This window comes from Sus scrofa, chromosome 5 (genome assembly GCF_054392235.1).
Source record: "Sus scrofa isolate SSC_HxYL_T2T_F1_AM1 chromosome 5, Sscrofa_HxYL_maternal_Yorkshire_Landrace_v2.0, whole genome shotgun sequence".
NCBI lineage: Eukaryota > Metazoa > Chordata > Mammalia > Artiodactyla > Suidae > Sus > Sus scrofa.
Genome location: NC_139387.1, coordinates 76,965,673 through 76,978,809, shown reverse-complemented (window position 1 = coordinate 76,978,809; position 13,137 = coordinate 76,965,673). Strand labels below are relative to the sequence as shown.

The following is a 13,137-nucleotide window of genomic DNA, read 5'->3' as shown; positions in this document are numbered from 1 at the left end:
GGCAGAAGCAAGGACCTCAGGAAGAACTGCCAGGGCCCCAGGGAAGCTTACCTCAGCGCCAGAGCTCGGCAGCTATTAGCAGCAACAAGGCCTTTCATTCCCAGACGGTCTGACTCAGGGTCCCCATCCACAGATGATGGTGGCCTGAGCGGCCCTTTTGCAGAAAGACTGGTCAAGAACTCAAGACAGTTGGCCACTTTGGTTCTTATTTCTTCAAAACACAAAGGAATCTCTGTAATCTGAAGTGCATTCGTCATCCAGGTTTCCTCCCGAAGACATTCTAAAACGTGCCCTCCCATATGCCTCACTTGTAAGGTCTGTTTAGACAAGTCGCGCGCGTCTCTGACTGAGGGGGTAGGGAAAGAACACTTCATGGATTCCTTCCTGAGTCAGATTGGTGCGCCTGCTGGTGTATTAGTGGTCCATGGCTAGGGAAAAAATTAACCAAACTTAACTCTGATTTCTTACTCTTGAAGTGTAATTCTTGTTTTGATTCTCTTTTTAAAGCTAAATCTCCCCCACCCACAAATAATCATTCATTTATTCTAAGAGTTAGAGATTGAGCGTTCTCAAACCAGCCGTGAGTCAGTGACAATTTTACTCTTATAAATAGAAACATAAACTCTGTTCCCGCATGTACTTCATAGGCTGTCTCTCCAGCACTTTCCTCTACAGCCAAGGAATGTGCTTCTGAGTCAGCAGTCAGCTGCCGGGGGACAGAACACACAGGCCCTCATCAGCGGCAGAAACTGCGCCAAAGCCCAGGACCTGGCCTCACCTCTCCCTCATCCCTCCTCGGGCTCCTCTCCCCTGTGTGTCCTTCTACACCTTGGCTTTTCAGTCCCCAAGATTTCTGGCACCTTCCATCCAGGTTTCCTAGTCTGTCAGTTACTGTGACTATGAATGTTGATTTTCCCAGGCTACTGGGATGTACAGCACGCAGGGCGGTCCAGGAGAGGTTTGACTTTCAGGGATGAGGGCGTGAGGCCATAGCAGGAATGGCCCTTCCGCAGTCTCCCCAGCTGTTCTGGGTGTGCACCTGGAGGCCGGGTCATCCGCTGGCAACGTGAGGCCAGCCAGCAGGGTTGTAGGGCAGACTCCCCAGCGCTTTCCTGCTGCGGCCGCCTGGCTGGCAAGGGAGGAAAGCTGAGGAAGCCCCAGGGAGTTGATCTCGTGTCGTCTTACCTTGGGTGCCTGCCGCCTTGTTCCAGAACTGACTTACCTCCACTTATCTGTCATCATTAGTGACCTGCAGGTCCGAACCCTTAGGTTGTCACTGGGCATTTGCTTGCTGCTTACAAGCGGGTACTGTGCACTGTGCAGCTGTTGGGAGTGGCTGGAACCTGTTAATTTGAAAGTGTTTTTCATCCACAGACAGATTGGGGGCCAGTTAAAGGTGTTTGTCTGGAAACACCTTTTGGAAATGCTCAGCTTTTTGGAAGCAAATGTTAATTTCAGCCAGGGTGGGCTAGAGCCAAACAGGGGAGTGTTAGCCTGAACTCAGAATTCTTTGAAAATGAATGCGAGGTGCTCTTAGGGGCAAGTGAGCACTCGTGTGTGACAGGGGAGGGGCTTTTAGAAATGATGTTGCAGGGGTATTGTGTTGGTGTCAGCTAGGACATGGGGTACATAGTGCTCCCAGTCCTGACACTCAGTCATCTTCTTTCTTCTTCTTCTTTTTTTTTGGCCTTTTGTCTTTTCAGGGCCACACCCACGGCATATGGAGGTTCCCAGGCTAGGAGTCTAATTGGAGCTGTAGCCACCAGCCTACACCACAGCCACAGTGACGCGGGATCCCAGCCACGTCTGCGACCTACCTACACCACAGCTCACAGCAACACCGCATCCTTAACCCACTGAGTGAAGCCAGGGATCAAACCCGCCACCTCATGGTTCCTAGTCGGATTTGTTTCCGCTGTGCCGCATTGGGAACTCCCAGTCATCTTCTTTGTTGATAAGAGGCAGAGAGTTTGGAGCAGGGATATTCAGAGCTTTCCAATCAGCGTGACTCTGGTGGAGTTAGTCAGCTGTGTTAGGTATGCAGGGTCAGGATCATGAACGCTGTCTGCTTGCCAAAAGGGCAAAGCAAAGGAAGCTGCAGAAGCCCCCCGCAAAGGAGGCAGGAGGCAAAGAGGGCCCGGTGGAGCAGGCACCCTAGGACCTTTGTTTCTGGTCGTTAGTTGTTACCCTTTCTTCTGCTTTCAGCTAAACACATCTGTTTTTTTTTTCCTGTTGATTACAAGCCATCTTTTGACTCTCCCGTTTTAAGATAAGCATTGACTTGTAAGAAAATGAATGGGCTCTTTTTAGAAACCTTAAAATATTTTGCTTACTGCTACAGAGAATAAGCTTTTTAGGAGAAACTGAAGATTAGTTCCAGTTAATTCCATTTCTCACTGGACTCTTGGCCACATGGATATTGGGACATGCTGGGTTTTTAGCAATGTGTGTAGGGGGTTGTTGAGTTAGTGGGATATTTGAGATGAGAGGCCACATCAGTGTGTTTCAGCTAAAGAGTTACCATGTTCAGCTTGGACCTCTACACACAATCCATGAAGAATGTCATGTCTGCTAACATAGAAAACAAAAGGGGAAAATGGCAGTTCCTTGTATTTAGGTATTACCTTCGCTCATGAAACAAAACTTACCTCCAGTTGGTTTAGTTTAAGCTTGTAATGCACAGTGAGGTGTGGGGAGAAGCAGAATCTTATTTCTGTGTCACAAGGGGGATTCTCACCCTCTGTAGGAGCTTCAGGACAGAACCTGGTCTCTTCCATGGCAGTTCTTTTGGAATTGGGAAGACAGGCAGATGCATCAGCAGATAGGTTGGTGGCTCCCTTTGCCCTGGGGTTGGTTCACTAACTAGTAGGTCGCTTTTACTCCTTTCTGAGCACTGTGGACCCGCAACTCCCTTCGTCTGTCTCCTGCCGTCTCCATGAGTGGATCCTCTTTAAAGCAGACTCCATGTGGCCCTGTTTGTCACCTGACGGGAAGTTGGTAAAGCGCCCAGGAGGGACCGTTCTGACTGGAGCACCAGGAGCGGGTACTATGACTGCTGTCAGGGTTTTCTCACATTGAACTCCTAATCGGAAGAGGTTTTGTGACTGTCTACTCTGACTCCGTTGTCTTACTGGAGGAAGAATGAGGCCTAGTGAGGCATTTGGGGTTTGTGCAGCCAGGGTCTGGCTGAGTGGACCCAGAGCCACAGTAGGTGCCCTGGCCTGCTTCTCCCCTCTTCCTGTTTTGGCCTTTGGCCCTTTGCCTCCCACCTCCTAGCAATAACTCTAAGTAGTGATGATAAATACATGTGGTACGAAAATGATGAAATGGACCCAAGGGAGGGAGTGGGTCAAGGAGCACATGCTCCCTCTTGAAGCTTCTTCCAGTACAGGTAGGCTGGTAGGTTGGATGTTTTTGATAGGTGGGAGGTGTAGACAGCATTGTTATTGCTGTCAGATTTCTTCTTGGGCAAAATGGGATGGCTGTCAAAGCCTCCCACCTGCCACGTGCCATCCGCCTGACAGGACTCAGTGCCTTAGTCCTGACCTTGGCCCTCTCAGACCTCTCCCCACTGAGCCTCATGTTTTTTCTGAGAGCTCTTCTTTGGCTGCCAGCACCTTCCCATGACTCTTAACTGGCCTTCATAGGTCAGCTGCCACCTGTGTGCTGTGCCCCCGAGCTTCAGACTCACCCGATCACCTCGTGAGCACCTTCACTAAAGCATCTCAAACGCAACAGGGTCAGGGAGGAGCTTGCACCCCACCCTAACAAACAGCGCTTCTGTCTGTAATCTGCTGGCTGGGGTCACCACATCCTCAGTGGGAGTCATTCTTGACTCTGCTTGGTAAAAATCCCCGCAAGCCTTCCTGTTCTACTTCCTTTCCCATGTCCTACACTTCTTCCCTGCCCAGCTGACATGTATTCATCTCGAGGGACTCGGCTGTCATCCCTCAGAGGTCCACCTTCCATGACTTAGGTGCTCTTCCTGTGTCCCCACATCCCTGGGCCTCTCTCTCTCTCTGACACTTGGCAGAGCACCTCTGAGTCGGTTCAGGAGTCTGTAAGAGCCTCGAGAGCAGCCACGGTCCTCCTCTCCACCCCCAGTGTCTCAGGCGGCGCCTGGAGTGTAGAAGGCATACTGAGTATTACATTTGTTTAATGAATGGCCATAACACTTAGGAACTCTACTCTGAAAAACAGTTGTATCTCCTAGGAAATGTAGGTGCAGACTTGGGTTTGCTAACTGTTGCTTTTTCTTTCTTTGTTAGATTAACGTGACCGTGCCAGGTGGATCAGCAGCCCTCCCGGTGCCCTGCTTGTTGGGGGTGCCGAGAGCGGGGAGACATGGAGGAGAGTAAGAATGAGGCAACAAACCGTGCTCATGTCCTCTTTGACCGGTTTGTGCAGGCCACCACCTGTAAGGGGACCCTCAAGGCCTTCCAGGAGCTCTGTGACCACCTGGAGCTGAAGCCTAAGGACCACCGCTCCTTCTACCACAAGCTCAAGTCCAAACTTAACTATTGGAGAGCCAAGGCCCTCTGGGCAAAGCTGGACAAGCGGGGCAGCCACAAAGACTACAAGAAGGGGAAAGCGTGCACCAACACCAAGGTGGGGTTGGCCGCCCAGGCCTGGTCATTGACCTAAGGATCTTACTGGACAAGGAAAGATTGGAGTGGGTGGAAGTGGCCTGGGGAAAGGGAAGCAGAGTCACTGCATTGAAACTCTGTGACTTTGTTACCTGTGTTCATTTGACCATTCCGTGTGCCCTCGTCCTGTTCCACAGATTCACAAAGGAGCATTCAGGGTTCTAGCAACTGAAGGAAAACCCTGAAACCAAATGGTATAGGGACTGTTTAATTTTGCTGAAGCTCTGTTTTGAGTCTCACACTGTTAGGAGGGTGCAGGTCACTGAGCAAAGCAGTAGCCGGGCCCTGTCAGCCTCCTCTCTGACCATGGCTGCCTGGCTTAGAATACCCTTTACAAAGTCACGAGTCCAAACTCGGCGTCTGGAAGGTGCAGAGAGTGTTTGTGAGCTTGGGGATTTTCCACAGTCCAAACCTCTTCATCCATATTCAAAGCAAGGGCTTTGTTTCTTTACAATCTAGAGAAATAGAGTTTCCATGAAACAGGTAGGCCTGGGCAAAGACTCCAGATGTCTAGTCATCTATGCGGAGGGAGGTATGAGGAATCGGAGGAGGAATAATACGCTTCCTGCTTTCCTCCTCGTGTGAGAGCTCTTTTTATGAGAAGTTTGGAAAAGCTAGCAGGGGCATGGAGTGGCAGACAACCTCATGTGCATGACTGTGTTGTTAATGTCCTTTCACGAGCCTTAATTTGTCCAGTGTGGGTGCCTGGAGACCTCCCTGCCTCCCACATGGCTTTGCACTTGAGTGGATATTCATCCATAAAATGCAAGCAATTCAAAGACATGACTTTAATGAGTGAGTTCTGAAGTTTTCTTAGGAATAAAAGGAATTCTGGAGTTCCCATTGTAGTCCAGGGGATTAAGAATCTGACTAGTAACCATGAGGATGTGGTTTTGATCCCTGGCCTCTCTCAGTGGGTTAAGGATCCAGCATTGCCGTGAGCTGTAACGGACATCACAGATGTAGCTCGGACCTGACATTGCTGTCACTGTGGAAAAAAAAAAAAAAAAAGAAAGAAAGAATAAAAGGAATTCAAAGCCAAAAACAGTGCATGTCTTTCTTCTGAACATGCATGTAAACTAGTTAAGTGTGCAGTGTCACCCTGAGTACTTCTCTAGAATATGGATCTTTAAGATCATTTCCCTGGATTTTCAGTCGAAAGATAGTGAATTTAGGACTCTTTTTGGCACATAAAACTTTGGTTCATGAAAATTACCTCCTGGGAATCTTTCAAGTGGTAGGTCTAGTCCAGAACTCTAAGATTGCTTGGCTGTGTATTTAATAATCTGTGTCTCCTTGGACAGAAGTCTGCTTGGCTTAGAAACCTTGCAAAAGGTTTTCTCCTGTTGATGAGCATTGCCTTGAGCTGCAGTATAGGTTGCAGACGTGGCTTGGATCCCACATTGTTGTAGCTGTTGCGTAGGCTGGTGGCTATAGCTCCAATTCGACCCCTAGCCTGGGAACTTCCAAATGATGCAGGTGTGGCCCTGAAAAAGGGGGGGAAAAAGATGAGATGTCATTTTCACATAGGTTGTTGCAGTAATGCCCCATTTAAATGTGCTGCAGATCTGCAAGGTGATGGTCTCTGAGTTTATGTCCAGCACTAACAATTACGTCTTCTCCATCCAGAGCACCCATCGGTTTTCCTCGTAAGCCTTTTGCAGGTGTTCTACTGTGGCCTGACATGGGCTAGAAAGTTTCTTGGTAATGGGGAGAATAGCCCTATTTGGAGGGCTTTAGGGAATGATGGTTACGCACTCAAGAGATGTTGCCTTTGCCCTGAAAGCAGCTGTGTGTTTTTCAGTGTCTCATCATTGGAGCTGGCCCCTGTGGTCTCCGCACAGCCATCGATTTATCTTTACTGGGAGCTAAGGTGGTTGTTATTGAGAAACGAGATGCCTTCTCACGCAACAATGTCTTGCATCTCTGGCCATTCACCATACACGATCTACGAGGTTTGGGTGCCAAGAAGTTCTATGGCAAGTTCTGTGCTGGAGCCATCGACCACATCAGTAAGTAAAACTAGTTCTCCTATAGGATCCTACCTCTACCCTGTACCCACATTTCAGGAGAAAGAGACAGGCAGATTAACTGAGGAATTCCTACTCAAAAGCCCAGTGTGTTCTGATATTATTAATATCTATTGTATAGAAAACACACTCTGCTTGGAGTCAGAACACCTACACTGCAATGGTTCTTTAACCTACGATTCTTAACTACCAGTGTGTCTCCTGCACAGTGAGTTTAGCTTAAGGAATTCTGACTTAACGTCTTAAGCTAAATCTCACTGAACATTTGCAGTGGGTGGAGAGGCATTGGGGCCAGGCTAGGAAGCAGACCCCCAGTATGGGCTTTGACCCTCTGCTGATTCTCAGTCCAGTGGGAGAAGCACAAGGTGTAGTGGCTCTCTGTAATATGCAAGCAATGCTCCAGGGACAGTCCTGGGGAACCCACAGATCCAAAAGAAGCAGGGCCCTGGTCTGGTTGTGAATGGCAAGTGGATAATAGGATTCTGCTGGTTAGGGGGTTCTCCTGAGGTCTGCAGCCAGATGGCTCTTGCTGTATTCCTTCCCCTCCAAGCTCAGTGTGGGCCTGTGCCTGAGGAGATGGAAGTTGATACAGACAGTGCTTTTGTTCTCCTGTCCATTAAGTGGCCAGTCTGAAAAATGGTTCAGTATAGACCATGTCTACTTTATGAAGTTAGTCTTGTTTATTGGAATCGTTAATGATCCTTAGTGATTCCAGGGAAGACTTATCAAGGAACTTTTGTTCTGAGCTCCTCCAGATGTGTCCTGCAAATATATTCAACTACTGAACCTTTTGCCCTTAGAAACAGTTGTGCCAGTTTATCAAACAATGGCCAACAGACACCACATTCCACTAGTAGAGGAAGCACGCTATCCATCCGTTGCGCTGTAATGTATAAAGCATCATAGTACTCAGTTGTCTGCAAGTATAAAATGTGTGCTAGCAGAGGGTTAATGAGTCTTTGGGACTTGGGATTGTGACTCAGAGGGTGGTAGGTAGGGGAGATAATAGAAGAGGATTAGTGGGTATTCTAGCAGATGAGTCACAGACTGCAGGTAAATTGGTATTAAGAGAGGACCAAGGGTTTTAAAATAGAAAACTTGGAGTTCCCACCATGGGGCACTGGGTTAAGAATCTGACTGCAATGGCTTAGGTAGCTGAGGAAGTACGAGTTCGGTTCCTGGCCCAGCACTGTGGGTTAAAGGATCCCTTGTTGCCACAGCTGTGGTGTAGGTTGCAGCTGCAGCTCAGATTCAGTCCCTGGCCTGGGAACTTCCATATGCTGCAGTTGCAGCCATACATTAAAAAAAGAAAAAGAAAACTACCAAGGACCTACTGTATAGTACAGTGAGGTCTACTCAGTGTTCTGTAGAATCCTCTATGGGGAGAAAAGGATGGGTATATGTATATGTATAACTGATTCATTTTGCTGTATACCTTAAATTAATACAACGTTGTAAACCAACTATGCTCCAATAAAATTTATAATAATAATAGTAATAAAAGAGAGGCCCAAGAGTCATTAATTCAGTGAAGCTGTTTGCCTTTTGTGTGCCAGAGTTTGTCTTGGAGCAGAGAAGGTCCCACATCAGGGACCAGACTCTGATCTCAGTTTTGCTGGGGCTGCTGCCATGTCTGGCACCTGGAAGCTACTCATTGGACATTGAACAAGTAAATCAGTCTCACTATGATTATGAGCAAGATTTTCAATCATTTTGAGCTGTAATTTCTGCCACTGTAGACCAGGGGTGGGAAGGGGTTGGGAAGACATTAAGGCTGGACTCAGGCTCCCCCCTCAGCATATAAGAATGTGTGAGCTCAGTGAGGTAGTAGATGAGAGAGGTGCCTTGGAGATTCAGGCAGCAGTGTGGCCGGAGTCAGGGGGGCATCTTCTGCATCCCGGGGTAAATACCATGTCCTGCAAGGATTATAGATTCTGCTAGGTCACTGTGCTGAGTCAGGGAAGATGGGAAGGAGCCTCCTGGGGCCATAGTCTGCTGTCTCGAGCTTTTGTCTGTTTCAAACACCTAACCCAAGACGGGGGGCATGGCACTGCATGTCTCCCTAGAGCATTGCTTATGTGGAATTGTATTTGCCCTTGGAAAAGGAAGACACCGTGGAGTATGGCTTGGAGAAGCCTCCTGCTGTAGGCAGCTTTGAGCATCTGGATAAACTGCTCGGTGGACAGGCGGGAGGGAGCCCAAGCAGTGGTGCTGACAGGTCCTCTCTCCAGGGAGCCCTCACTCGTGTGACCTTGTTCACCCAGGTATCCGTCAGCTTCAACTGATACTGTTGAAAGTAGCCTTGATCCTAGGCATTGAAATCCATGTCAACGTGGAATTCCAAGGACTTGTGCAGCCTCCTGAGGACCAAGAAAATGAACGTGAGTTGACAAATGAGGGAGGGACAAAAGGACCTTGACAGCTGAAAAAAGATCAAGGGAGAAGGGCGTAGGGGTCTCCAGGTGGTTTTCAGAGCTGGTTAAAGGGGCTTCTCCGTTTGTAGTGGGACTTTAGACTTGATGGGAGGCCTCTGCCACAGTAGTAGAAGTTAGAGGATTTGTTACTGGATTTGTCACAAGAAGTTGCATGGTGGGACATGTTCTTTTGTGAGCCTTCTTCAAGGCTTCTTTCTTTGGTTTGTACTCCGTGCTCTTACACCTGGTGTGGTTTTGGCTTGGAGTTTTGTGTGGGCTGTGCACTGGGGTATTGAGAGATGTCTAAGATAAATGAATTTGGTCTCAGTGATGACCTTCACTTTGACTTTGGTCCACAGGGATAGGTTGGCGGGCACTGGTGCACCCCAAAACCCACCCTGTATCAGAATATGAATTTGAGGTGATCATTGGAGGAGACGGCCGCAGGAACACCTTGGAAGGTATCGGGCAATGCTCCTTTCTCCTTTGCCCAGCTCACAGCAGGGGGAGGGTCATCCTCTCCCAGCCCTGGGCGAGAGCTTGTGTCTTTAGAATCCACACTCCTCAGAATCCTTTTCTGCACTGCTTGTCTGGTTGAATGGCAGGCCTGGCCTTGCCCTACCAGCTCCAGGTCACCAGGAGACCAGCTACTCATGAGCGGCTGGCTCTGCAGGGTTAAGCCTAAGTTATTAAAGTAGTGGCATTCCTGTTCATTCAACAGAACCGCTAGTCCTGAGTACCATTCTGGTCTTTCAGATTTCTAGGCTACTGTGGGCAACTTTGATGTCTTTCCTGGATTCTTACATTCTTTGGGAGGTAAACACCTTGTTTTCGGATAGAGGAGAGCGGCCCTAAAGTTTTCCCATTGGTTCCCATCCCCCACATGCCCTGCTCTGTTCACCAGCACCCCTCCTGTTTGACATGATCTTCCTTCTTCTCTAGCCAGCGCTTTCCACCTCTGAAAGTATCTTTCTTCCCCTTCAGGATTTCGTCGGAAAGAGTTTCGGGGCAAGCTGGCCATTGCCATTACAGCAAATTTTATTAACCGAAATACAACTGCAGAAGCCAAAGTGGAAGAGATCAGTGGTGTGGCTTTTATATTCAACCAAAAATTTTTCCAGGAACTGAGGGAGGCCACAGGTTGGGCTCTTTCTCCTGGCGGTTTGGTAGGGTGGGTGGTGGATGATGCTGCTGCCGTGTTGTTTACCCTTCAGCTCTTTCTTCACTCCGTTCTTTGTTCTGAGCATAATGCTTCCAGATCTCTGTTCCCTGCTCTGGTGTCCTATGTCCTCGTCACAGAGCCTGGCTGTTCCTGCCTCCACCAACTCTCCTCCAACCATGCCCCAGGCATGGCTCTGCCTGGTGGTGCCTGACAGTACGCTGTTGGCTGGGAGCTCGGGCTTATTAAGAACCTGACTTTAGGTGTGGAGTGTGTCGTCTTTTTCCTGAGTTTGTTTGGTTTTGAAAGAAAGCACATGCTAGAAAGAAATGACATTCTTTTTTTTTTTTTTTTTTTTTTTGCTTTTTAGGACCACACCCAAAGCATATGGAAGTTCCCAGGCTAGGGGTTTAATTGGAGCTACAGCTTCTGGCCTACACTACAGCTCACAGCAATGCCAGATCCCTAACCCACTGAGCAAGGCCAGGGGTCAAACCCGCATCCTCATGGATACTACTAGTCAGATTTGTTTCCACTGCGCCGCAATGGGAACTCTCAGAAATGAGATTCTTGTAGGATGGCTTGTGAATGTAGACATTTTGGTGCAACCAAATGTGTGGCAAATTCTAGTTATCTGTTTTCTAGAATGTGATTTCTTCCTCCTGCATCTATTTTTTAGATTAGTTGAATTAAAAAGCCAGTAGTACACTCTCTACTTTCAGATGTCCAGTTGTTGGTCCTGCTCTTGAGAGTCTAGGAGGTTGATTTCCCTGTTGCCTTGATGACTATCAAAGAGGCTTAACCTGAGAACTGACTCAGACCCTCATACTAGAGGTTTATTTGTTTATTCATTTATTTATTGAATGTTAAAATCGATTTATTTATTTATTTTGTCTTTTCTAGGGCCACACCAGCAGCATATGGAGGTTCCCAGGCTAGGGGTCTAATCAGAGCTGTAGCCACAGCCTCTGCCAGAGCCACAGCAATGTGGGATCCAAGCCACATCTGCGACCTACACCACAGCTCACGGCAATGCTGGATCCTTAACCCACTGAGCGAGGCCAGGAATCAAACCCACAGCCTCATGGTTCCTAGTCGGATTTGTTAACCACTGAGCCACAACGGGAACCTCCCAGACGTCTTTTTTATTTTCCCTCTCCCTGCCTGGAGTTCCTTAACCCAGGTCTCTGTGAGCGATGCAGTCTTTCTGGCTTCCCACCCCTACCTTCATCTCAGCAAACCCGTATGTGCATGTTTGTTTTCTGCTGCAGGGATTGATTTGGAGAACATTGTCTACTACAAAGATGATACTCACTATTTTGTTATGACAGCCAAGAAGCAGAGTTTACTGGACAAAGGGGTGATACTGCATGTGAGTGGTAGATTTCTCTTTAACCACTTTTTCTGTTGTACTGGGTCATGTGATTACCAAGAGAAAGAATTTTGTTGTCTGATAAGTTTATCCTGCCTGAGAATGAAAAGGAGTGCCTAACTTATCTCCTGAGACCATGCATTTTGCACTTCTCTGATGTTTTTTAGATTAATTTTTAAAAATCTTTTATTGTGGAAATTTTCAAGTGTGAACAAAAGTGGAGAGACTTGTGTAATGAACCTCCATGTGCCTGTTATCCAGATTTAACTGTCCTCAGCACGTGGCCAGCACTGTCTCAGCAGTGCCCCAGACTACTCCCTACTCCCGCCATTGGGTTTTCCCAAGCAAATCTCAGATAGCATTTCATGCAGAAATATTCAGTTTAATTGTAGGTGATTTGGTTTGTGGTTATGGTGAATTCTCTGTGTGATTGATTATTAGTTGGTTAATAGGCCATCTTTTGGGGTGGGTGATAAGAGGAAAGGGAGTTTGACCAAGAAGCAATAATGGTGTTTATGGGTGCCTGAGAACAGTTCTGGTTTTACTACAGATATGGTTACAGAGGTCCCTGGAATGCCGCCTGCATCAGGCTATATTTAGACCTCTTCATGGCCTAGCAATGAAGGCTCTTGTTCACCCTTAATCAGGTCCAGGAAGGCCTTTTTTCCAGATGAGTAATTGTATGACATTCCCTGAGATGATGATCTGAATGTGGAATCAGAGAACCACAGGCAGAAGAGAATTTCTTTGGTCTTACTTGGTCTTGGTCTGGATATAAGAATAACTATCCCTATGATCTGTGAATAGAAGAGGCACCAGATATGCTGATTCCGGCCTGTGCTGTTCCCAGCACAGACTCACAGCTGAATTTCAGGGTGTCCTTTGTCTTTGCAGGGTGATGATGAGTCAGGTCACTTTGTCTGGGTTACACTGCTGCCTTGTCTGCAGGCAAGGAGCTGGGAGACTGGGGAGCTTTGCCCATAGCCAGTCTCCTTACTCCTGGACCTCATGTCTATTTCTCAGCCCTATGGTCCTTCATGCGTATAAGGAGAACAGGGCAAAGCAGCGTGTATGGCCCATTCTGCCCACAGCACAAGCAAGATATATTTGGTTGGATGCTTTGTCGGTAAGAAATAGCCAGTGAACTTGTCGGTATGTCTTGGGACTAAGCTAAGACTTAAATCCACCATCTTAGAACCAGTTGGCATCATGTAGGAACAATCTAGAGTGCCAAATTACTGATTTACTTTTCCTTTTTGTTTCTTAAGTGGGCAGGTGTCATGCCTTCTGTGTGTGCCACTAAATCCTAAACCCATGGTGGCCACCTCCTCAGTGTTGAACAGCAGTTTGCAGGACCAACTTGAGTATTTGTATTTGGCTTTTACATCTTGCAGTGACAGCTGAAAGTGCTGGCAGGGACACTTGGAAAGCTTAGGTCCCACTTGAGGAGAAGGACTTGGCTCACTGTGCCGGGAACCTCCAAAACGGAAAAGGAATTTTCTCGGTCCTTTCTGTG

The 13,137-nt window shown here is 47.8% G+C and overlaps 1 protein-coding gene across 49 annotated transcripts in view; it reads left to right on the top strand.

Annotated features, from left to right (window-relative positions):
- Nucleotides 1-13,137, top strand: part of MICAL3 (microtubule associated monooxygenase, calponin and LIM domain containing 3) — a 241,772-nt gene that overhangs the window by 139,895 nt on the left and 88,740 nt on the right. For 48 of the 49 annotated variants that reach the window (XR_014804017.1, XM_084957160.1, XM_084957169.1 and 45 more), the window contains 6 exons: nt 4,269-4,608; nt 6,451-6,658; nt 8,941-9,057; nt 9,450-9,551; nt 10,075-10,230; nt 11,521-11,621. Coding sequence is in view for 48 of the 49 variants with exons in the window: in XM_084957160.1 (XP_084813286.1) it covers nt 4,345-4,608; nt 6,451-6,658; nt 8,941-9,057; nt 9,450-9,551; nt 10,075-10,230; nt 11,521-11,621 (948 nt within the window). In the remaining variant the exon portion in view is untranslated. Of the gene's footprint in view, nt 1-2,891; nt 3,044-4,268; nt 4,609-6,450; nt 6,659-8,940; nt 9,058-9,449; nt 9,552-10,074; nt 10,231-11,520; nt 11,622-13,137 lie in introns of those variants that run through there. The other variant, XM_084957134.1, reaches the window with a different exon arrangement.